The sequence below is a fragment of the Rhyacophila brunnea genome, unplaced genomic scaffold, assembly GCF_057557595.1.
Source record: "Rhyacophila brunnea isolate RB1 unplaced genomic scaffold, BYU_Rbru_1.0 scaffold_4, whole genome shotgun sequence".
Classification (NCBI taxonomy): Eukaryota; Metazoa; Arthropoda; class Insecta; order Trichoptera; family Rhyacophilidae; genus Rhyacophila; species Rhyacophila brunnea.
In genome coordinates, this window is record NW_028233068.1 from 54,902,477 (window position 1) to 54,930,228 (window position 27,752).

Consider the following 27,752-nt stretch of genomic DNA (forward strand, 5'->3'; position numbering starts at 1 on the left):
CATGATCTATTTAGTTACCTTGTTTCCTTCTTATTGTTGATCTCCGTCTCCAGTAAATAGTAAAATATGTTATTTATGTCATGTTTTTTTATTGGAACTTAGTAAATAGCAACACAAAGCTATCATCAACAATGATCAGCTGCCAAGCGTATGGTAAGTGTGACTTTACAACTCTAACCTGGACGAGAATTTTATATTCGACTTGTAAACTCACCCAGGAATACATTTACAATAATTTTAATATAGTGTTGAATTACTCCTTTTTGGTTCTATGCCTTCAGCGCAGTGACGTCCCTAGACAAATTGCCGCCCCTAGGCAGTGTCAAAATGGAGCCACATTTTTTATACAGGACCTTTTATCATTCTTTCATGACTCCAATATCTAAGAAATGTGTTGTATGGATACATTACTTACAAGATATATACCATTAAAGATTTAATCTAATTTAAATGCCATCTCTGCTTCAATAGACAATATTCTAGTCTATCCGAGTCTACGGTTTCAGATAGGTACCTACATTTAAAAATACACCTGACAACTTACAAAACTCGCGAGTGACTGGCAAACATATTAGGATAAATTTTAAATTAGGTAAGTATAGATATCTACCTATAATTCAAATATAATTCGCAAATTTCCATGTGTCATTGCTGTTCATCAAGAGTGTGACGTCCAAGAATAACGTAAGTAAACTAGACATCGCGAACCCGACAAAAAAATTAAGTCCTGTTAAAACTTTTATAGTACCTAATTAAAACATTTTGTTTCCAACCGGTGAGCTGAATATTTTAATGGAAAGATATTTCTGTTATTATTAAATTTAGATAGGTAGCTATTTCCATATATACTTAATGATTCTCCTCGATTTAACGCCCATTGGGTAACTGCCACCCCCAAGCGACGCTTAATCCGCCAACCCCCACGGGACGTCACTGCTTCAGCGAGTTATCTTGCTCTATGAGGCCGTGTGATCGACAAGGCTGCACATACAAATTTCGTGACTTATCTCATCTGACTTTAAACTCAAATTGCTAGCCACTGTTTGATTTGCATAATCTAAAAAATTAAACACAGTGACATCTATGTGAATGATTATGAAAATACTAAGCCAAAAATTATCAGTGTTACAGTATTGAAAGGTAAAAATTTGGCATGAAGGAAAATAAAATAAAAGATTTATGTTTAATATTTTTCATTTTTTTATTCTTAATATTTGCATTGGACAATCTTGCGGCATCTATCCACCGCCACTTGTGGAAAAAAGAAATAAAATTAAATGTTCCGTCGCTCCACAGATGGCAGCGGAGAGAGGCGCAAACATTCCAATCAGAAATAAAAATACATTTATTTTATAAAACATAATTAATCACCGCCATTGAAACAAATTTTACTAAATTCAGCTCCAAACCGACCTAACTCCCGCCCTCCCAACATCATCCAATTAAATGAACAGATAAATTGTTTATTTTATTTACACAAAAAGTGAGTTCAAAAATAATAATTATAAAAAAAATCGTCAAAATTAACAAAACCTAATTATTTTATTTATCGAGAAAATTGATGGCATATTTGCGATGAAGAAAAAATTTCGCAAGTACAAAAAGCCAAAGAGATTAAATTGAGTTAAATTTTATTTACAGAGTATAAGTTGACTATCTATCTTCCTTTTTAATTGTAAATTAAGTAGAACTTAGATTTGTAAAAATTAAATATATTACGGATATTTAAAAAAGGTCTTAACATAATAAGTATCTCTCTGCGAGATTTCCAACTGGTGTTTGTAAATGCTTATTTAGTCATGGTAGAAAATGATTCAATTTATAAGTACATACAGAAATACCCCCGTTTCAGACGGTACACCGGTGTCGCGCTCGTATATAATATAGTAGGCCTTTGTATTCGAATAAAGGGGCCTTTGTATTATGTTTATGAACGCCCCAGAGCTAATGAGTCAACGCGTGTCCAGTACACTTTTCCGTCGGCCGCTACTTTCTCAAGCCGCCGATACACTTGTTTTTATTACCGCAGCTAATTTTATGTTCCAATTTATAACGCGAAATTTTGTGTTGACTCATTAGCTCTGGGGCATTCATAAATATAATACAAAGGCCCCTTTATTCAAATACAAAGGCCTACTATATTATATGAGCACGACACCGGTGTCCCGTCTGAAATGAGGGTAAGTTACATAATTTTATATCCAACAATTTCCTCAGTTAACTGATAAAATAAGATATTTATGTATATAGATTTAAAAACCACATAAGATTTGTTTTACATCCAAACCGTTCCTTGAAAATATTAAATTTATCGCAATAGAGAACCCCTCGATGATTTGAATGATAAATATTATAGTAATCCATATAGGTATAATAATTATTTTATATACAATCGTACACAATTGAATAATCAATAAGAGTTTTTAAAAACCAACCTACAATTTTTTGCGCAAATTTAATATACTACAGCTAGAATCGACAGTTGAATGTGGTATGTATATTTATATTGTTGATTAAATTGTTGGATGCAAAATTATTCTACGTGAAATAAAAATCCTCTAGCATAGTTATTTTAAAAATATAACCACAGTTAAATTTTTGACAAATAGTTTAAAATTAACTCTTAACCATAAGGTGAGCACATTTTTTCAAAAATATTTAAATGAGCTTAATTTTAATGTAATATAAAAAATCAAATATAACGATACAATCTAAATTCTTGTAAATTACTATATCACAATTTCTACTTAAATTTGTAAAGTTCTATTAAATTTAAGAAATTATAGTTACCATAATAATTAATATTTAAAAATGAGAGAGAACTGCAATGTCATATTAAGTAGAAACGCCTCATCACTTCAAAACTTCAAATTGACTTTGAAGTAAGATCGATCTTCTTCTTAATTAGGAAATAATTACATAATTATGATAAAATTATTTAAAAATACATAATTTATAGTGTCAACATCAACCAGTGGTCAAAACTTAATACATTTATCCATTTTAATTAAATCAATATTTAAAAAAATCATCGGCTACAGGCGAATTATAAGATATTACATTAATAATATTATATGTATATCTGAAAAATCAATTTATAAAACGGGTTTGAATGATTTACTAATAACACAAACGATGACAGAAGATGGAATGCAAGTGTTATTATATTAAGATAATAATATGATACATGCTATGCTAGTTCAAACAAAGAAGGTTCAATTATAATCAAATTTGAGGGTTGCAATATATTAGAGATGAAAAGTATTGAAAAACAAATATTGCCGTCACAAAATATGGCTAATAAAACACTAATAATTGAAATGAGAAAGAATTCACATCCATCCTTCTTTCAGAGGTTCGAATAATTATTAAATAAAAAACGGTCAATCCATTTATAAAATTTGTAACGTTACGTTACCCAATTAGTCCAAGACTGTTGAACTTTAAATCATGTTTTTTAAATTATTATGGAATAATTGATAATATTATATTGTAATAATAAACCAGCTGCCTGAAATTAGCAGAGAAAAATGTATTCGATGGAAAGTATTTTTTTTAAGAATGACATTACTTTTGAGCTGTCTGGAAAAGATAGTCTTCGAATTCAAAATATGTGTGATACCATGATAAATATAACAAACAAATTGAATCAAAAAAATTATCTTAACTTATACGACTTTGGATTGCGAGCGAAAATTTAATTTTTAATTTAATTTAATTTAATTAAAATTTAATTTAATTAACTTCATAAACGAGCAAGGTCTTGAAATAAGAGCAAATTTTTGTAGAAAAGAATCACTCGAGTAACGCTGTATACTAGCGCACTAGGGAGCGATGAAAGTTTTATAAATGAATGCTTTGGATTACAAACATATATCCAGAACAAATTATGCTCGCAATCAGCTCAGGTTTTACTGTAGGTATATCAAAAAGGTATTCATGCAATAAATGTACTCAAGAAAAGGTATAAACTAGATAAGATGACCAAATGCTGTCATGAGAAAACTGGAGATAAATGCTTTAAAATGTCACTTTGTAATCATGTTTTAAAATTGTGATTTTTCATAAAACCTTTACTAGTTCCAAATACATAAATTTTTAGCTGCACCTGTTTAAATCCATTTGTGCAAGTTTTAGCACTGTTCATGAAATAATCTTTGTAAAATCAATATAAAGCCCTGAGATATAAAATATTAGCGTAGGATACATTATCTCTTGAAATGATTTATGTTTAATAATATTTGTGCATTCAGCTTTAAAATATCAAAACTACTATTACAAAAGATGGAATAAAATATTATGGTACTTTTGAATAATTATACTGTCACAAGCAGATATCACATGCCTCAAACAACTAAAACCAAGTGTGAAATATCATACTCTAGGAATAATTACTCTTGTAATATTTTTGGGTGTGTATGTTTTAAATTACCCAATAATGAATACTTCAATAACTGCATGTGACAGTAAACTAGATGAGTACCAAAAATATTTATGTACATATTAAGAGACCAAATTTCATACAATATAATGTAAAAGCAATATGAAATAATATGTCGATGTTCGGATGTCTCACAAGTAGCTAATAATTAAAAAATAATTAGACAATTTTCAGAGAAAATGAAGAAAATATTATATTGCTAATAGTTGATTGGTAAATTTAGAAATAGTTTTTGACAGGTATTCAATGAGAAATAATTTTCAAAAAAAATGTATTATTATTTCATTATTATTTTAGGCAGAATATCCAACATTAATAATAATTGTTAATAGTTAAATTATTCACAGTCACATATCTTTAAAATCACAATAAATAACGCATTTTCTATTATATTCGAGACAGTATTAAATATTATTTTTCAATAAAATGATAGTGTATGTGCGTAGATGAAAAACCCATTAAACCTTTTTACAATACAAAGTAACTATAATAATAATTTCCAAAGAAGCCTCATTCTGACTCCAAAATAAAATGATAAAAATATACAAATATATTATGAAGATTTAATTTAATGAAAATTTACACTGCAGATAATAAATAAAATATTGATTCCTAATTTGACATTCAGAATTAGTATTTTTTGTGTTCCAATAATTTGATGATTTAAAATTAAAAAAATTATTAGTATTCTCTGCAGTGTATCCAGTAAAAAAAAAGATTTACATATGAAGAAGGACCCTTCTATTGTCATAAATATAGTGTTTAAAGATAAGGAAACAGTCGAAAGTATTATTTCACATTTACTAAAAAAGTTGCCATGTAATTAAAATGGTTTACCACTTATTCGTTGAATTATTTATTACATTTAATAATTATTTATTACGCTTACAGGAGATAATAATATATTTAGTATTTTTTTTTAAATAAAACTAATAAGAACATTTTCACAACGCAATACCACATTTTGGGCTATCAGCCACTCGAAAGGGGCATGGCTTCCCAGTTATTGCAAAAACTCTCCATCACGTTTGACAGATGCGAGCCACTTTTTTTGAACCTCGGTTGCAAATCGTAAACATTAAAAAACCTTCTAACTACTAATCATTTCAGTCGCTGCTATACACAATTCAAAATTCTTCCACGTGGAGTTATAAACATTCGAAATACTATTTACATTATCGTGTATTAATTGAGTTAGCATTTTATTGGTAGAATTCCATTTTACAATAATTGCTTAATAAATACTGAATTAAATTGTACAAATTTGTTTGAGTCTGTTTCATCTTTTACGCATTAAAAAATAAATTAATATGTACCCATCTATTGTACAGAAAGAGAAGTCAATAAATCCTCCACTACACTCGCTCCGAATAATTATTAACAATTGATAATTACTGGAGTGAGTGAAACTGAAGATTTCAAACTTTGCTTTGTTTACAATAAGAGAGACAATTCAAAAGTACCAAAAGCCGTAATAGCTATCGACTCAAAAACGAATTTGTTTTTTTAGTTCAGTGAAAATATTAAATTACTGTGTAAAAGAATCTTCAGAATGAAAACACTGTGGAAAAAGGGTAAAATAAAATGATAATTTAATGCATTTTAATGGTTATTCTCAATACCGGGTGCATAAAGCTGTAAATTATTATTATATTGATTATTTTATCATTATGTGTAAATAGGAATATTTTTATTAATCATCTTAGTTTTTTTTTTCATCAGAAATATTATCAAAATAATTTATGATTGTTTCAGTTGTTTATTACATAATTTTTAATTTCAAATATTGTGTGCAGCAAAACAGTGATAACAATGCAATTACCCATCAAATATAAATACATTATATTTGTGTAATATTTCAAATTAACTTTGATGGTAATGGTTTAATTGAATTTCCTTTGAGATGGTACTAAATAATTAACCACTGTGATAGCAATGATTGCTAATATTTTTAAATATTTAAATGCTCTATACTTTTAGGCCGTCAGTGAGTTGTCTGTTATACTGCTCATTTAGTTGTTTGATCACTAAATGCATAGTTTAATTATTGAGCCTCTCTCAGTATAAGTAGCGTTATCCTAAAATATTTCTTTTGAGATATTATCGTTACACATGACCCGTCAGTTCAAAAACCATGTGATACAACTCCTCACCATTATAATACTTCTAATATATTATGTAAGTACTGGAAATATTATACAGTTGCGCCATGGGTTAGTCAAAAGCGATTGCTGTCGTATTAGTATTGATTGTAAGCATTGAAACTAGCCAAAAATACCAATACAAGTTCAAATCGCTTTTGCCATAGTGCTATTGGAGAATGATTCCAGTATACATTTTGTTCCTGGAATTAAATAATTATATTTTGTTGGTAGATAGATATATTGCATCGTTTGAACTGATTTACTGAAAACTAATGTCATCTCAATAATGCTCCTTTTCTGGAAGAGTGCTCAATCAATTGTAAACATGTTTTAAATTAATTCTAGGCTTTAGGATTCAAATGACGAATTTATAAAATGTTCACTTTACATAGGTACTTAATAACATTTTATTAATACACCATTCTGGTTATCAGCCCTCGAATTCTACTTCTGCATTCATAAGTGGAAGAATAATATATTATGACATATAACTATAAATATATATTATATTCAACTAATCCCATCCACAGAGGTAGAAGGCATTGTTATCAATGTTCACATAAAATGAATCGTGAAACTGTGAATTACGTGGTTTATCAATTGTTCACAGATTTTGCAAAGGTTCTAGAATCTGTTTAGATAATACTGATATTAAGGAATTGGTCATAAGTACCAGTAGTCAATGTTTATCATAAAATTAGTTTACATTGTATGAAGATTCAACAATGTGGTTTTATATTTAGACATTTCTCATTCGATAGAATAATAAACTGTTCATACAGGTAAATCGTAAAACCACAATGTTTAAGTTTAGAAAGTTATCAATAGATAGAAATTGAAGAAAGTAAGTGCCTACAAATAAAATTAACTCAAGTATTAGATTCTCATACATTTACTATTAAAAGACTAATTCTTATGTTATGTTCATATTTGGAGACATCGAATATTTAATATGTTTATTCATATTGAAATCAGGCTAAAAATGTAATAGTTGGACAATAGTCCGTGTAATAAATAATCTGTCTCTATTCACCGCATGATTGAAATCATTTTTGGAATCGAAATACTATAATTAAAATTTAAAATCAATAAAAGATCTCTACGTCAAATTTACATGCTAGTTATAGATATGTACAGAAAATGAAAATAAATGCTATCCTTTCTTCAATTTTCCATTATGATGCACTTTCGTAAAGTTTACATACTTAGCATTAAAACATCATTAGTTCATAATCAAACAGGAAAACATAGAAAGCAAAATGAATGCTCAAAATATAATCAGTCCACATGAAAAATTTCAAATCCAACTATTCAAAAATTATTATTGCATTCATCACAAATTTTATCTCATAAACTCTTCCTGTCACAAAAGTCACTGTTTGTCCTTTACGGACAGCGAATGCGGCAAAATATGCTCAGGGGATAAAAGGTTTGCCGAGGGTTGGTGGGCGTAATTCCTGATTTGATGTAAAGAGATCAGTTGGTTCGGGAAAGATGCCGAGGTGGGGGCGGCCAGCGGAGGCTGTTTAGCCTGCTGGAATCCCAACGAATCGTATAAATAAGGCCGCTGCCCCAGCTGGGCGTGGGCTAGGCCTCCTAAATGGGGTGCCATCGAGTTGATCGGGGTGAACGCCGAATTGGCAGCGGCGCTCGCTTTAGATAGTGCTATGTCGTACCCGGACGTCGGGCCGGGTGGGCCTTGTCCGTTTAGATGAAGAGCTTGTCTGCCGCCGTCGTCTCCGTTGCCGAGATCTCCTCCGTTTAGTCTATGATGATCGAATAGCGCTCTGTGATGCGCTTGCAGATGGTCATTTTCCGCCTCGTCGGCTGCGTCGTGCGCGGACTGCTGAGCGAAGCCTCCGCCTTCTTGCATGGCTTCGGAGAGATGCGCCGCGGAATCCGGACTTATCTTAGGCCAATAAGGATGATCCGGGAAAGCTGACGGCGGCGCGCGGCCCGGCCCCAGTCCGGCGATAGGAGGCCTCCGATCGGCTCGTTCGGCATGCTTCTGCATGTGTTTACTCAGATAAGTTTCTTGAGTGTAGCTCTTCCCGCAGTATTGGCAGATGTGAGTCTTCAAGTGCTTGGATTCCTTGTGCTTGGGGATGTGCTCCAGGAGACTGGGCTCGTCGGAGAAACACTTATAACACGAGTTGCATTTATAGGGCTTGTCGGTCTGGTGACAGCGAGAGTGGGATTGAAGATTAGAGAGTTGGGAGAAAGCTTTCTGGCAACCCGGGTGCCGGCATTTATAGGGCTTGTCTCCGGTGTGGGTCCTGATGTGCTGCTGCAGGTGCGACAGCTGAGTGAACTTGCGCTGGCAGATCTCGCACCGGTAGGGCTTGATGCCCAGGTGAATCCTGGTATGCTGGGACAGGTAGCTGGAGTTGGCGAAGGCTTTCGTGCACTGGCTGCACTTGTAGGGCTTCGCCTCGCGCAAGTGGACCTGCGTGTGGAGCTGGAGGTCTGCTTTCGAACCGAACACCTGAAAATGAGAGTAAAATTTATTAGAAACATTAAGTAAAATTGACCACTCTCTTAAAAACTAAAGAACAATCTACAAGCATTCATAAATTAACATTATAATAAAGAATTTGTTGACACCTGATAAGTTGGCAGGTATTCAATGCTGTAGATATTTTAAAATATTGTTACAAGATAATCATGCAAAAATAAAAATAATGCACTAAGTTTTGGTAACGATTGTTTTTTCTTTGGGAATTTGAATGAATTGGTTTACAGTTTAAGCCTTGAAAAGAATATAAAAAAGTGCATGCAAGTGTATTTTTGGGAATATAAGAACAATGGCTTGAAAATGTAGGCTTAACTAATCGATATCTTTAAGTATCTGGTTTAATTTGTCAGTACACTTTAAACCAACCATTTATTTCATGATACGGTAGCAACGCAAAGTCATTGTCATACAAATTAGTAACAATGATTTCAGACAGTTTATTTCAAGCGAGATTTCCCTCCATTGTTTAAAATTTAAGTATACAGTCTCATATAGCCAAATCGATTTAATCAATCCTCAAAAGTTAGATACAAGATTACGGTCTCAGTAGTTGTTATGCAGGAATATTTCTCAAGGCCATTTTAATATTATACTGAATCTTTACTAGCTATATCGGTAGGTATTAAATAATAGCTAGGGTTACCAATGAATGTTACGTATGAAATTCCCATGCTCAATTTTTCTGGACTATGTTGAAAATAATTATTTATAGAAATGTAATTATATAATCCAAAGAATTCGCATTACCCTACATTGAATTTGATGGTGATAAAAAGGTATGTAGTTAAATCATATGAATTGTAATTAACCTGGTAAATGTAATTAACTACATTGATTGTTACCACGGTTTAAAAAACGTTTACCAACATATTTTACAATTATATTACGTCAAGTTGCCAAATAGGTACTCAATAGAGAATCTAATTGAATTTATATACGTTAAAAATGTATTTAAATGAGATTTGAAGATACCAACAGGCGAAACCTATCCCGAAAGATAGCTTTTGACAATTTTAATTCAACAAAAATGGGTTTGTAGTTTGACTTTGAACCCAGCCATGCATGGTCAAATTAAATAATCCCGTTCCGTTTTCAAGTACACATGCGGAGACCTTCATCCACAGTGCACTGAACACGGCTGATGATGTTGATAACGATGAATCATGCCTCTAATAATTGAATTTCTGACTCTAGTTAGTTGTTACATACATAGATTAGTGCAAAGCAACCTTGAATTTTCGGCATGACGTCTCTGGTAAATAAATAAAACGCGGGAAACGATCAGTTTCGTGAACAAACAGTAGGCAAGGAGATTCCATATCATCATGAGAAGGAAGTTCTTTGGGTCATCTTTGAATTAGCCAGCCATTGTCTAGCTATAGTGGCGTGCAAATGAGGGGAACATAATATTATAATAGTGATTCGTTTGTTTTCTAATAGTGACTGCTTTAAACTGAATATAAATATAATTATTTGCCTACACTGTGGTCAGTTTTTTACACAAATACCTAATAGATGAGATCGCACATCAATTTATGCGACGGGAAAAAATGACAATCAGCATGTATGTAAATGTTGAGTTAATAATTAAGATACCACTGATACCAGTGGATGTAGAAAAAATACTATACTATATTAAATGGTTAAATACGACAAAATACTGAACCTAACAAACGACAGAGTGAACATGCCAATATCTTTATTATCTTTTATTTATTATCTCAAAACCATAATATAAGTCAGTCATTCTATAATGGCACCATGGAAGATTCGCATGTGTATTGCTATTGTTTGCTGCAATCATGGCCCCCACAAGGAGGGGGCTAACAGGACTCTAGCCTGGGGGCCCGGGCTCATGCTTCAAATAAGTGAGATAAACACACACGACAAATTTGCTCTAATAGTAAAAAAAGTCGCTATTTTCCATTCATAATGGTTATATTTTAGAATATGTGATTGCGTGATGTAATTTTTAATTGTGTCATTACTTGATAACTCCATAATTCAAGTGCATGTAAGTATTAAAAATACACTAAACACCCTTCATTGTACCGTGAACGACATTTGGAAAACGCCACTATAGAGCGTCACATTGCCTTTAACCTTTGCGATAGGTAGGGGGGCCCGACAAAAATCCTAGCCATGGGGCCCGCTTTCAGATGTGGGGGCCATGGCTGCAATACTAACAAACAATACCAACACAATTTGCCAACGACTTTTGCCGTAGAATAATATTTACCTATACTTAGTTATTAACACAATATTGTATTTTTGCGGTTATTTCTTCGTCAAAATGGTCAAATTGAACGAAATAACAAACAATAATTACATTTTTTTTTATAATTTTAGATTTATCTTTTTACATTTATTATAATGACTTTCACACAAAATTTAATTTTAAAACTAGTTTATATTTTTAAAACACCAATACATATTATGTATTAACACATTATAAACACCTATTGATAGTGGCATCTGCAACGAGCCCGAAACGTCGAGGAAAGAAGGAAGAAGTGGTACACACGGTGGAAACCCAAAAATCTATTACGATGTAAAAAAAAAGGTTATGCGGCTAAGCTTTACCCCAACAATCATGATCAACATTTTCATATTTTTATTTGACACGTGTCTTGTGTATTTATCGACGTACGTCCTTCTATGAAAATACACCTAGGCTATTTATTAACCGACTAACAAAAGCATGATCATGTGTGACTATGTATTCCAGAGTATTTTTCTATAGTTGGGTTCTCAACTATCTATAAGTTTCTCAACGACATCTGTCTAAAAAAATCTAAAAGCCGGTAAAGGAAGGATAAATAATTTCAAATTATTTAGTTTAATGTGTGTATGATTTTTCTGTAGTAATTTGAGTGTTGGTTATAAGTTGTAAGCACGCCAATGCCGTCTGAGCGAAGATTCCAACGAAACGGAAAATAACGAAGACAATGCAAGAACAAAACAGGATCTTTACGTTAATCGTTCAATATACTTCCGGTTTGTTTGTTTTCAATTTTTGTTTACGTAACATTAGATAAACTACATAATGTATATACGTGAAAACCGTAAATAGGTATAATACATAAACATTGTTGTGTTAATTGAAAACCAATTAATTAATTCAACCAAAAAAATCTGTACCAACGTAGAGGTGGTTTTGCATCCAATAAATTAGATCAACGATTTAGAATTGATTATTACTCAAATTACAATATGTGTATATTCAAATATCTATATCCATAGGTAAGTATATCTTTATAGTTCAATGTGATTTATATATAGTTCAATTTAGTTCAACCAGCTCTTGCGAGTAACAAAGTAAAAGCTCCACTGACAGCATGGGAGCGTATCCACATAGACTTTTTTTTTTAAACATAACTTAAAAACGAGAATTTTGTTACTTTCAAACATAATACATACAAGATAATTGCCACGAATAGTACGAATTTATGTATTATTCCATCCGAATGTACACCTTTAAACACTATTGGTTCTGAAATCGTAACCGTAATTAGAGATTTAACAAAGATCAGTTTATGTACAAAAATAATATTTAAAAATACACAGAATATAATCGTGGGGTTATTGCCAAAAGTTGATAAGTCTCGATATCATGTTATGTAGTAATTGCAATTTTAAAGTTTGACATGCCCTCTAAAATCAGGCATAATTCTAATTTATGTGTGGTTTATGTGCATATTCTATAAATCTATAATATCGGATGACCTTGATTTTATTTTCTAGCATATATAAATGTATATAATATAAAAATATAGACACATAATTCGTTGTTAAATGTAAATGCTAAAATTATCCACTTACAAACTTTTGGCAGCAATAATATTATTGGTAAGTCAATTCTGAAATATTTGAGTTAACCCTAATTAATTTAAAAAAAGTACTGCTCGTTTCTTATATACCTACTGCAGGTATCTATATAGTATTATTATAATACGTTGACGACTGTAGTAAGTATGGTATGTTGTCATTCTTTTAGTTGTAATCGGGTACCTCCGTCCAACAGGTAGTTAGTATTCACACATTGTTAATCCTAAATTATTATATATTTCATAATATTACAATACATTGTATTACAATGTATAGTAATTAATCTTGTGAATTCACTAAATAAAATCGCCATAATATGGTAATTAAATCTAACAAGTAAATGTAACTAATAGTTTGTTGAAAATACTCGGCAAGGCCTACTTTGCAAATACCGAGATACTGCAAAACTTTGTCTTAGTAGGTACCTATTTTAGATTTTGGCAAGTCATTTCCTAACCAATCTCATTCCGTGTTCCGCAAAATAAAGTGTTTTAAATTTAATCGAATACTTACTTGTATTCATTTTTATTTATTTGATTTATGGTAGGTACAGCAGTAGCTAGTCAATAGTTAATCGAAAGTTGGGAGGAAAATAGGAAAGAAAATGATTTTTCAATTTATTTGAGAAAAATAACAGAATCCCATCTGATAAAGTGAACAAGACCACAAAAAGATAAACAGACAGGAAAAATAAAATCATAATCTATTACTAGTAAGTATCTTTATTTTACGTGCCATTTTTAGGTAGTTAATCTATTATGTAGGTAGCCCAAACGACAACGGGCTATAGATAGAGATTGTTCTAACGTCATCTGATCTATCTAAGGGCGTCTATAGGGGTCTAGGTCGATTCGGCACCGGGACAACTGGGCGCCACGCAATCGAATAGATTTCGAAAATAAATAGATGTTAGACGTCAGTACCTACGTGAATTATTGTGTACTTTTAAAATATATGTTTAATATTATTATTTATATTTAAATTACTGTAATGAGATTATTATAGTGAGAAATTAAACATGCACAGGTAAGTAATGATTTACCTGTGCATACGTTTAAGTTCCAACTAGAAGAGAGTTTTTTTATTTTTATATGAAGCATCAGGCATGATAATTCTCAATCCGTAAGAAAAAAACATTATGTTAAGATCAAAATGATTTAAAACTACTAAGTAGTAGATAGAAACTGATTAAAATTTCTCGTCTACCTTATGTATAAAATCGTAACGAACATCTATGTATTCCATTCGACAGTGCGGCGCCCAATTGTCCTGGCTCCCAGTTGTTCCAATCTCCGTGTATAGTCACTGAAGTGCGTGTATATGGTAGTGCTAGTTATTGCTTATCTGCCAAATGAAATGTGATACGTATCCCGTTTGCGGTAAACGAAAATTTGTAATGCATATTTCGTTCAAATTAATAATTAATGTATTAGCAATTTAACAATCATCATTTTCTATAAATAGTTTACCATATTTACATTCGAAGTATGAACAATAACTAAGTACTACGATCGAAATTTATAGTTTTTGAATCGGAGATGCGGGCTGCGAGACGTGGACCCTCAACACGAGAGATGTCCAAAGGCTAAGAGTCGCACAGCGAGGCATGGAGAGGTGTATGTTGGGCATCACGCGAAAGGACCGTAAGAGAAACGAATGGGTTAGGAAGCAGACAAAAGTGCGCAATGTAATAGATGTTGCCAAACAGCTGAAATGGAGATGGGCGGGGCACATTGCTCGCCGAAAAGACGGCCGCTGGATAAATGCCGTCATCCAGTGGTACCCGAGGGGCACGAAACGGCCTCAGGGTCGCCCTAAAAGCCACTGGATTGACGAACTGGTAAAGTTCGGGGGAAATACGTGGCAGCGAACGACACAGGACCGAGAGAGTTAGAAGAAGCTTGGGGAGGCCTTCACCCAGCAGTGGATTGATCCCGGCTGATGATGAATATGGCTTAGGTACAATGTGCATCTCAGTAATTAGCACTTAATAATAAAACATGATACACAAAAACTATGGCAAAGATTCACAATAACTATAAATTTGTCAAGTATTGATCTATTATCGAAAAAAGAGCAGTGCAGAAAAATGGAAAACATCGATTTTGGAATAGACAGGAAACACAGTGCACTAAAATAAACTACGCCAAAAATAAACGAGACAAAACGTGCAGCTGATAAATTGGACGGAAAACACTAATAATATAAAAAGAAAACTGATCATTACCTACTTATTGGTCGTAACATTGTCTCAAAAAAGTGTTTCATAAATAAAAATAAATGGCTACAATGAAATGCATTCAGCAAAGTGTCACTGCAATGTGGACAAAACGTTCTACAAAACCGACAAAATCCGACGGAATCGATTTGCAGTATTAAAAATAAAATATGAACAATAGTTTTTCGGTACAGTCAAAGCAATAAATAGGTTGGTGGTAATGATTACTTTCATCGCATTAAAATTTACAAGAATTGTTTTTAAGAAATCAAACTCTAAATCTAGTTAGCAAGTTAAATTTTAATGATCAAATTTACGGTTTCGTTTTTCTTTGGGGATTTTTTTTTCAAAATAATGAAAGCGACAACACGGCAATATAAATAAATAACTGATAAACATAAATTAATAAGAAATACAGGGCATATCAAAGAACGAAGTATCAGGACGATGCAACAAAACAGGATCTTCTAAAAAATAAAACAAATAAACGACAATATTCAGGTGCTAATTCACTGCTAAAAACGGGTAAAAATTAAAATCAAGCAATAATTAGACGTGTAGAGCAAATGTAAACAACGAAATGAAAGTGCAAGAATGTAAAGTCGGCCACGTTTACCATCATGGGAAGAATTTCACAAAAACAGCATAATCATGAGAAATTCTAGTACAGAATACATATTTAGATTGAAACTAAGCATCTCATTTGGCATCCAAGAGGAAAATCATCCTTGATGGTAAAAGTGGCACAATTTGATCTAATTCGTGTGCGGGTCTCCAAATTCTGCACCTCATGGTCTGAAGATTCTAGCATGCCCCATTCGAGGGGATCTCCAGCGCCTCTCGGGGCGCGGTATTCGGCTGGAGAAGTAGAGATATGTCTCTTTCTTCCTCGCTTGTCTCCTCCGTTAGTGTTCCCACCACCATTTACTGTCCCCACGCCTCCACCGCCACTTACTCCTACCTATGGGACGAACAAACATTCCAGAATGACATTTTGTAGAATAAATCCCAACCATAATTTGTATCTTAATGAAAAATAAAATTCTTTTAATTTAACGTGGAACAAATGATCACTGGAAAGTATACAATTTAAATTCAATAGAAAACAAAATAATATGTATTAACTACAAAACTCTAAAGATAAATAAAAAAGGCAACATAAAAAGATATAGCAAACAATGTAATAGGCAATATTTGCAATAACGATAGATGGATGTTGAACACTATACAATGTATTTCTAAATAAGCGAATACGTCTATTCAGTAAGAGAATCTTTTGCCAAGGCAAAACAGATTAGTTACATGTATATTGTACGTAAAACATTTCACCGTGGCACAGTTCACCGTGTGCTTTCTTACCGGAAAGAGATGACCGTATACTATACGGTCTCACATTAATTCAAATTATTTTTAAAGCTGATTTTGGCAAAATTCATGAATTCAAGAATGAAAACCTAACGTTACCTAACCTAACAAATAATCCAGTATATCGGCTATTTTCAAATTTTGTTTTCTGCTGGCTTCCCGTAAAGTGTAAACCGTCAAGAACCGTGTTTTATTTAGACATGAATTTTATGTCAGTACTATACGACCCAAAGAGGTTGGACGGTCTTTAATATACGGCCATATATTTCCGATACGTTTCACGGTAAAGTGCGATACGGCGAACTGCATACGTACAAGTTACCATACACGAAACAGATTGAACTATGTATCTTCCTATTATAATAGAGGAAGTAAGACGAACTTTTATATTACAATATGTACCTACTATAGCGATTCGAGAACGTATTTAGTAGGTAAGTAAATAAATAAAAAATAATATTATTCGCGTTGGCAACACTGAATACATAGTTTTTTGTTGATAAAAAAGAACTGCTGTTGACAGCATATTTTTGTTACTTGTGTGCCGATTGTTGTTTGTAATTTTACGTGACTGATCATTGAATATAATAATTCTTTGCATTCAAATTAAGCTTCCAGTATTTTTATCTCACTCTGATAAATAAATCTAATAACAGTGTAAAAATGAGACTATTGCAAACGACTTGTAGCTAATTTAATCATTAGAAATTCATTAGTAAAACTTTAATAGTCTTTTTTAAGCTACTCTTTTATAAATATTCAAAATAGACACTCGGTACCTACATAAGGAGACTATCTACAATGTAGATTCTAAATATTATTATACAGTGCCCAAACAAACGTATATTCCCAATTTTACTGTAGCAAAATTAAATTTAAATACTTGGTCATTTCTATCCGTATATGGCTCCAACCATTTAATTAAACAAATCTCTTGACAGCTTTACTACGTACAGGTCAATCTGCAGAGATTACCGCGCATGCAGATGCGGTCCTTAAAAGTTGACAAGTGACCAGTATTCTTCCCCTATTGCCTGCGATATCACGAGAGCAAACTCTCTGGCACACAATATTTATACAGAATTTAATATATCTAAGTAGAGAAAAATGCGAGTCGAACTTAGATCATCCCAAACTGTCATATTATTATAATTATTGGTTATGAAGAAGTCGGTTCTATGAATAATCAATCATTGGATAATGTATTGCTTTTTGAAAAAACTCGGACACGTCATAACTATGGACTTAGTAGGTAGGTACTAAGTAGGTAGGTACCAGTGGAGAAGGGTGAGGTAGGCTGTTAATATCCGACATAAATGTTGCACACTAAAGTTTATCAGTCATACGTATTTGTACTCTTCACAGATGGTGTCGGTTAGTTTTTAAAATTCAATTAAACCCTGCGAAACCAAGCCATGATAGATAATAGTAAAAAAAACTCGCCTATCTATAAAATATCTAAAATTATGCCATTATATCATACTTACATCATTTTGGATATTTTATAGATATAATTATATAGTTTACCTATTATGGTTTGGTTTGGACAGGACATAATTATTAAAAAAAAAAAAACAACCATATGACGTGCAACATAATGTATTCTTAATTCAACGAAAAGAAATAAGTATGAATGAAAAAAGTGCACTATTTTGTCGGATCGCTTATAGCATACCAAAACTATTATGGTTTGGTTTATGCAGGATTTAATTGATTTTTAAAAACTAACCAAAACCATCTGTAAATTGTAGTCTTAGTTCAATAAAAACAAAAACGTATGACACAAAATTTAGTGTGAACTATTTATGTCGTATCTTAACAGCCTACCTCCACCCTTCGCCACTGGTAGGTATTGTACGCTAACAAATCGCGCCGTTGTCAATGGGATTCGAACTCACATCATTCAAATAGTAGATATTAATAATTAATTAAATCAAACTAAAATGTCGATTACTCCTGACGCCAGCTCCATTTAGACTACAAAGTTGGCACCCTTTTCTCGACGGAATTTAAAACCTCAGATAACGTAGTTATTAGCAATTATTTGCAAGAACGATTATTAGATCGGAAGATTAGTAAACAAGTCATCATGTGGAAAGTTAAAGATGTGAGACTCAACCTCATTTGTCAGAATTTATATATTTTCAATAAATATATAAATAGGTATCTTACATACTTAAATCTTGTATAAATATAAATATGTATGTATATATCTTATTCAAAAAATATTAGATTTAAGTAGTAGTAAATTTTAACCAGAAAAACCTTACAGAAAATCATAAATGGTTATTAATAATTACGTGAATTCATTGGCAGCTCATATTAAAAATAAAAAAAACACATATTGCTCCCATTTTCATACTCACTGTACTAACTACTAAGGGTCACAATCCCTTACCACCCGCTAGCCGGGGTTACATTTTGGAAGAAATTGTGGGTAGAAATAATACTGCAGTGGCGTCTCCATTATTTAATTGAACATTTATAACTTTTACCTATTCTATACTCAAATTTACAGCAGTGTACCTACCTACCTATAATAAAAATAAATAACATCCATAGCAATGATGGTATAAGGTATAATGTACCTACGCCGTAAAGTACAAACAGTATTAATAATACCAATAATATTATTTTATAATATTATTTTATAATATTACAACAATGTTACATTATTTAGAAAAAAATTAACTATCTAGAGCAGCGCTGTCCAACTTTTTTTGGACCGCGGGCCATTTTTTCTTTAGCAAACATTTGGGGGACAAAGAGGATAGGTAAATGAAAAGTCAGTTAATGTAAATTCAAAAGTTATTTGTTATAACTAGAAATTTGAAAATAGAATTATTTATTTGTAACGCAATATTTTAATTCTCATCAACAAATTTATGTTTTTTTCAAGCTGGAAAAATTAAGTAGTATATTTCTTTGTTTTGAAAAAGTATTTTTAATATTTATAATGAAATGTTTTCATATTTTAATGTATGATGGGTAATTCTCTCCCCAATGTTTGATGAAAATTTGCTGTACAGCTCGCGGGCCGCAAAAAAAAATTGGCGGGCCGCCAATTGTACAGCGCTGATTTAGATTCTAGAGTACATAGTGATATCTTTCTTTTCACGAGGGTGAAATTAAATAAAAAACAAAAAAAAAAATAATGGCAGCATTTAAATGCATATATTTCACATAATTTATCCAACTCAATTATTTAAGGAAACAATAAAATCTTGCTATCACACAAATTATCATTTGTTACATTTTGGAGCTGGTAGATAGTATAGGCATTATAAGCATTTCCTCGTACTTGACTATAAAAACTTCAAATTTTTGACTTGTTATACTTTGGAACTGAGGTATCCGAAGTGTACAAGTGATTTGATGGAAATTGAATTTGAATTCTAATCATTGATATTAGATGATAATATGATGAGTGAGATTGTGTGTGAGAGTTGTGTTCCGTATGAATCTGATTTAGCAACACGGATTTCTTGTTTCGGCATCTTCAGGCTCTGCATATAGGTATCTATCTCCTAATAGTAAATATAACTATAATATACTGTTAACTGAAAAATGTTATTCATATTATTTTATTATATGTAGGTGTGTTAGTGTGATACTAATGTGAAACCACCTTTTATTTTCGTCATCTGGATAACCTAAGCAATTATATTATACATATTAACGAAGAGCTCATTGCCCTTGGTCGAGGGTATGGAGGAAGTGAAATAAATTAAAAGGGGTGACACTTTCTGTTTAAATACTAAATATGCAAAGTTGCATATAATAAAAATACCATTATCCATAAGTGAAGGAATTAGCGAAACATCGGATAAAATGTAGTACTGGAATTTTTAATTATTTGGTATTAATGTGCTTCATAATAATTAATATAATAGTTGCATAATACATATTATGTAACCGAGTTACGGAACTTTTTGCTGATTTTAAAAAATGCACTAAAGCATGTCATTGATACTTACTTATACAACAAACGATGCAACAATATTGGAATACGACCCCATACGCGAAACATTCTTATTACGACGCTGGATAAGACAGTTTTAAATGTGCAAGTAAAAAATGCCACGTCATTCTAAAAGAGGGGAAGATTAAACCGGGCTTCGAAAGAGGAAAAGAGGGTTTGAAGGTAGAGGAGATTATGCCTAACATCGCTAAGCCACGAAATACTTGGACGCAAGTCTTTTGAATGAACCACGATGGACTAGCACCAGTATATTTTGATACTGAAGAATTAATTGATATAATAAATAAATGAAAAATATGCTTTGTGATAAAGAGTATAATGGTATGTATCGGAAATCATCAATTTATTTGTGTAGGTATATTGGAGAAACTTTTGAACAAACCACCATTTATTCAAAATATAAGAGAAATTAAAAAAAATATGAAAACTACAGGAAAAATGAATGGAGCCTAAAACGAATCATTCAGTCATCGAAAGATTCAAAATAAGAGAACAGTTATCGACAATTTATATGTCTAATATGCATTCTGTATACATACAGGCCGAGAGAAGTAGAAGACGATAGGGAATGCAGAGTCTCTAAATTAATTGGGTACTGCATTTCAAAGTACTGCGTCACCATCCTTAGCCACTGGGGAATGGTCGAGGCTCTAAGCAAGAAGAGAAATTTGGACCGCGTTATGTATTTGTTGATGAAGTGACATCATCAAAAATAAATGATATAAGAAAACTGCTAGTACTTAATAATAAAATTATCAAAAAATATGATACTTTGAGAGATTTTACAATAAAACACGAAACATTCACGAAAAGGCAAAACATGAAAACAATTATCTCAATTTGACAAAAACGTCGGCTTGATTTAACCAAGTGAAATTTCATTTTGTTCATGCAGTGGGTCTATTCTATGCTTATCGACCGCTAAAGTGATAAAGTGAAAAATATTATCAAACTTAGGGTAGGTTTGTATCAAAATATTAGCACTTATTGTAACAATTACACGAAGCCGGTTTTTATTGTTGCAATAAGTGCTATATTTTAACAGCACCTATCTTGCTGCTGTTAAAATATCGCACTTATTGCAACAATAAAAACCGGCTTCGTGTAATTGTTACAATAAGTGCTAATATTTTGATACAAACCTACCCTAAGTTTGATACTATTTATCAATTTAGTGTTCGATAAGTATAGAATAGACCCACATGACGTGTTATTATGGCTGAGAATTTGAGTAAAAAGTTTCGCTTCAGTGGGTCTATTCTATACTTATCGAACACTAAAGTAATAAATAGTATCAAACTTAGGGTAGGTTTGTATCAAAATATTAGCACTTATTGTAACAATTACACGAAGCTGGTTTTTATTGTTGCAATAAGTGCGATATTTTAACAGCAGCATGATAGGTGCTGTTAAAATATAGTACTTATTGCAACAATAAAAACCAGCTTCGTGTAATTGTTACAATAAGTGCTAATATTTTGATACAAACCTACCCTAAGTTTGATAATATTTATCACTTTATCACTTTAGCGGTCGATAAGTATAGAATAGACCCACAGTACAATGAATTACTAGCGAGAGGTGGCTTGGCATACCTTACAATAATATTACAACAATACAACCCTAATACCGAAATACGAGATCAATCGGGTAATATAAACCGATTAATTAGTATTCCATAAAATACAATCTGCACAAACGAATAAGTGACGCAAGACCTTCATACAACTATTTACCTAAAATGTTCAACGATGATAACATTTCATGTTAGAAAAAAGAAAGCATAAGTTCACAAACGCAGAACGGTTAAAGCTCCAATCTGTACGCGTTCATTTGCAAATATTTGCTTTTGAAAATAATCCCTGCGAATTTATCGCGGTTGAAAATCTTACAAATTGGTCTCCCAGCACAAAAGGTCAAAACAAATTTTTCTTCAAGTCCTTTCCAACCCTCTACAAATATTTTCATAATATAAATACTATGTCTGGAGGCACTCGGGGAAAGCTGTGTCGGTTTCTACCGTTTATTATGGCGTCTTAGTCAACTGGTAAAATTAAAAATTGTAATACGATCATGATTGTAATGTAGTTACATCAGTGGCGAAGGGTGGAGGTAGGCTGTTGAGATCCGACATAAATAGTGCACATTAAACTTTGTCAGTTATACATACTTGTTTTCATTGAACTAAGACTACAATTTACAAATGGTGTTGGTTAGTTTTTTAAATTCAATTAAACCTTGCGAAACCAAGCGATAATAGATAACAGTAAAAAAATACTTGTTTATCTTTAAAATATTGAAAATTGTGACATAAAATTATACGTAATTTTGGATATTTTATAGATAGAATAATATTTTTTTATAAATAATGGCTTGGCTTAAGCAGGGCTTAATGAATGTGTAATATGTATTCTTAATTCAACGAAAACAAATAAGTATGAATGAAAAAGAGTGCACAATTTTGTCGCATCTCCCAAAGCATACCAAAAATTGTTATGGTTTGGTTGGGCAGGGTTTAATTGATTTTTTTAAATTAAGCAACTACATCGTAAATTTTAGTCTTAGTGCAATAAAAACTTTTCTGTGACAAATACGTATGACTGACAAAGTTTAAAGTGCACTATTTATGTTGGATCTCAACAGCCTACCTCCACCATTCGCCACTGAGTTACATATACCGACGATATTCTATATCTCGAAAATTAATTTATTGAATATCTTCATAGAATTACTTGTGTATCACTTTTTATAGCCAATTGAGAAAAAACATTGATAAATTATTTATTTTAGTTATAATTCTAATTAACGATTAGTCCTGGCTTCCCGTTCGTATGAACATCTCCTGACCTCAGAATTATTGTAAATACTATCTCTAATTTAATACCCTTTCGAGGAAGATTACTACGTATAACAAGAAAAAATACTTTTTCATAGTATCTAAGTTGGGTTCGATACGTTAATCCTGGATACAGCGGCAAACACATTTTGAAAATAGCCAATATACTGGGTTATTTGTTAGTTTGGGTTATCCTAACAAATAATCCAGTATATCGGCTATTTTCAAAATGTGTTTGCCGCTGTATCCAGGATAACCGACTTGTACCCTAAGTTGTATTGTCAAATAATCCCACTTATTCGTTTTAGAAAAGGTAATCACTTGAATTTAAAGTTACGACATGAGTATATTACGAAAAATATCTAGACTGAAATTAAGAAAAATATAAATAAAGAAACCCGTTTTTGATCATTACAGAAGTGCAAAAAAAATCAATTAGCAAGCCAATTATTACATGCATCCCCTTGTTCTGTGCATCGATCTTTCTTATCAGACGGTCATCAGGAAGATCTTTCGCAAACCCATACGTAACTGCTACCCTTGTTGCATCATTAGGGGAAATATTTATTTGAGGGGGAAGTTTGAGCGCACAAGACCCAATCCGTCATAGCGGATAAGCGGCTGTCTACCGCGGGCATTAGTGACCAAAAGACAGTTTTTTTCAGTGTGTTTATTTATCTCACTCTAATGTCAAGTCTTGCCCTGGTCTACCCTAAAAATAAATGTTACATATCACACCCAAAATAAATGACATGATATAAAGATTTTTGTCACTGTAATAAAAATAATAAAACGTCACATTCAAAAAAAAAATTTAAAATTTCAGGAAAGGTTGCATTCGATCAATTATAAATAATTATATATTTAAATATTATTAATTAAAATAACACTCAATATGTAGAACATAATGTTTTTCGACCAATTGATAATATACTTAATAATAAGTATCTTATATAGGCAGACACATCCAAAATATAAACATATAAATGAGGACAGTCAAATATATATTTGGCAAAACCACCACAAATCACTACATTAACAGATCCAAGAAAGTTCTAGGTAGTCCGACGGTAAATAAGAAAATTATGCACACGTGGAAAGAATGGACTAATCAAAAATGGCACACGGAAGACACGATGATTGACCTCCTAAAAGATGGAGAGATAGTTTGGACTCACGATCGCAAAAATCTTTATAAAACAGACATATCCGTCTATAACAATACTACAGAGAAAATATTATTACCTATGTGATAAAGGATTTTAATTTCAGCATAAATATCATTAATTATTATGATATAATAATGGATACTGAATACAATTAGGTACGAGTATGTATAGGTCTGTTACCGAAAGTTGCGGTGATCACAGATACGAAAGATTGTGTATTGGTGAATTTCTGAAGAATACAGTATTCTTTTACAGGCTGTTCCTTTTTTATTAGTTCGATTTTTTTTCCTAAATCAAAACAAAGAATCTCCTTTTTTTAAACTCGATTTAAAAATTTGAAACATCCTGTATGTCAACAATGCGTCTGTGTGAGTATTCTGGTCGCCTCAACTCTGGTTGTGCTACCTATACCTAGCTACTGGAGTAGGCCCAAATTTTGAGGATCAATTCTTCAGTCCGTGGCAATAACGTGGTAACGAACAGGCGTTTACCGTGGCTGGGTCAAGTTGCTTCATGAAATTGCATCACTCACACAGCCGAACGGATTCCATAATCCAAATCGACCATACCATACCCCACATTAGAACGATGCTACAGAGGTGATCTTAAATAGTAAAATGCACGAGACGTGTGATTGCTCTATACTTGATTGCTGAGGTACGATAAAGTGAAATAAGTAAAGAAATGAGTAATTGGATAGTATTAATATGATTCATGTAAGACGTGGGTTTCCATAAAAAACACGTGATGTTAAAAATGATTAATTCTGCCAAACCGAAACAGAGTTTCCATTATCTTATTCACAATTTTATGATGTTATTCTATATTTTTGAATTTGATGAATGAGTCCTTGGATTCTGAGTAAATATTATTAATAAATTTTATTAGTGCGGTTGTCCACACAAAGAATGATGGACAGTGCTTTCCGTACCAGGCTACTATAAATAATTAGCCACAAGGTGCATCGAACCAATGAGAGGAAGAGAGATAAAAAACGCTAATGACTGTTGCAAGTACCTTTACAACTTACCGAAGTATTAAGATTGCTAGAGCTTTCAAACCGACGGGTCGCAAGTGTTTACATCAAAGGTTTTCTTAAAATGCAATATTACACACCAAAATTCATTTTCGGCTCTGAATAATTGTATGGCGTGACAGTATTTGCAATATCCACGTTTTTGCTGCTGTACCGCGTTAAATTGATTTAACTCATTTAGTCCTAACACCGCGACTGGCGCGTTTGGAGTCGTTGGCCATTAGATGTAATTAACGTGTTATTTAAATGTGGTAATTAAAATGTTAACAAATGGTAAGCTAACAATCTTCGTGAAAACTGCATTAAGAAACCTCGTCATCAAAATTAAACTGGTCATCCAGATAGCTGATAGAAGTTGAGAGCATTTTAAAATCTAGCAAGAGACTTTTGAACGATGTATGTAACGTGGTACTAATATACCTACATATCGTATAACAATTTTAACAAAAGACCTCTCGTACACGACTCTGCCCATAATCATCTGGGTCTGCCAGGGTCTACTTTGTTAACGCGTGTATTGTAAAAATACATATGGCATGTAGTTGAAAAATAGTGCAGTAAAGATGACTTATTTTCTTTCATGTCCTGTTCTGCTAACATTACCGCTTCAGAATACGCTGTTGGTTTGCGACAATAATTTAAAACATCAAGAAGAACGTATGCAATATCATTTCAATATTGTGGATAAGTATAGTTTATGTGATGATCTGGTATAAGTTTTAAAAAACAATGACGGTAAAAAATGGCAGTAAACAAACCATTTTTATTAATACTGCTGTTTCGATTTTATCATGTTGACACTGTTGACAGTTGCAAGTCAAAGATATCGATATGCCTTATTTACATTTTTGGTGACGTATAAGTATAGGCCAAAATATCTCCAAACATCCAAATATAAAATTGTGGTATCTTAATGGTTGAATTCTCACTGTAATAATTCAGTTTTACCACCCAAAAAAAGCCAACGTGATATGGTGAGGTAAATGGCAATTTATATGTTTACATGGGTTATAACAAAGATATTATATAATTCCAAGATAAAAGGTCAGATCCCTGTTTTTCCGCGGTGGGAATTCAACCATCCTATTACATAATATCCGATTAGTTTAGTATTCGAATACATATTATCGAGTTTGAAACTCTCTGAGCTGAAATACCCACAACATAGTAAAGAGAAGTAGCGGCGGTCTTGATGAATGAAACGCAGGAAGCGAAATCGTAACGACTCTGCTGCCGCTGAATGTACCCAACCCACCACTAGCTGTACAGCTACATTGCAACAAACAGGTTATCGGCATTGTGTTTTTCATTTTAATGTCATAAAAACGACAACGATAAAAAAACAAATATTCAATTGTATACGGTCAAGAATAACGAGAGGAACCGTGATATAACAATACGTTAATAATAAAGTTGTGATCAAATTGAGATGCATGTCACGTCACTGTCACGTTGTATTTGCGACAAATTTAGTCTATGGTTTCGTTATTTTGCAGAATATTTTGAACGATCACCACCTCTCTAAATTCAATTATAGAGAGTGCCAACTCTATGTATTTGTATTTTGAATAACTATTAACTATTCATGCTAATTTCAATTAATTAGTTTCTACGCGTGTGTACGCTAAAAATTACTGGCGATATTATATCCATAGATAATATTATTTTGAACAGAACCCAACCTGCAGACCATAGATAATAAACAATATTCTTATTGAAAATACATAGTGCCAACCACTAAAAACAAAAAACGTGATTTTGACATGATTCGAAAAAGTGTAGACAATATGTGGAAAACCTTCAAAACGACATGCATGTGCCTAAGCAGTGCGGTTCAACGTGAGATGACCTCATTGTTGTTTTGGTGATTTCGCAGATTTTTCCAACTGACAATGTTCGTTTAAAGGTTCAAAATGTGCTACGGTATGGGAGCATCAGTCTGATAGCATTTTAAACACATTTAAATCGATATGTTGTCTTTTCGCATATAAAAGATACTATGTAAATAACAACTTGAGGTTGTATGATGTCAGTAAGGATGAAAGTATCCATATTATATAATCTATACAGTTATCGGTGTCGGAAAAAGAAGGATCGAAACTTGCTAATATCGATATAAAATGAGGTTTTTTGATACATCCAACAAAATATCGTAAAAGACGAAAGCAATTAATATAGTATCAAAAGAAAAGTACGTTTTCAACCGTAAGTATGGTAT

General features: G+C 32.3%; 1 protein-coding gene across 3 annotated transcripts in view; it reads right to left on the reverse strand.

Moving 5' to 3' along the window:
* Nucleotides 1-4,886: 4,886 nt before the first annotated feature.
* The window catches only part of LOC147067539 (zinc finger protein rotund-like), a 108,407-nt gene continuing 85,541 nt past the window's right edge, over nt 4,887-27,752 (reverse strand). For 2 of the 3 annotated variants that reach the window (XM_085954421.1, XM_085954420.1), the window contains exons 3-4: nt 15,934-16,107; nt 4,887-9,070 (exon numbers count right to left, since the gene is read on the reverse strand). In XM_085954421.1, the coding sequence (XP_085810547.1) occupies nt 7,958-9,070; nt 15,934-16,107 (1,287 nt within the window). In that variant the 3' untranslated portion in view covers nt 4,887-7,957. The remainder of the gene's footprint in view (nt 9,071-15,933; nt 16,108-27,752) is intronic. The other variant, XM_085954422.1, reaches the window with a different exon arrangement.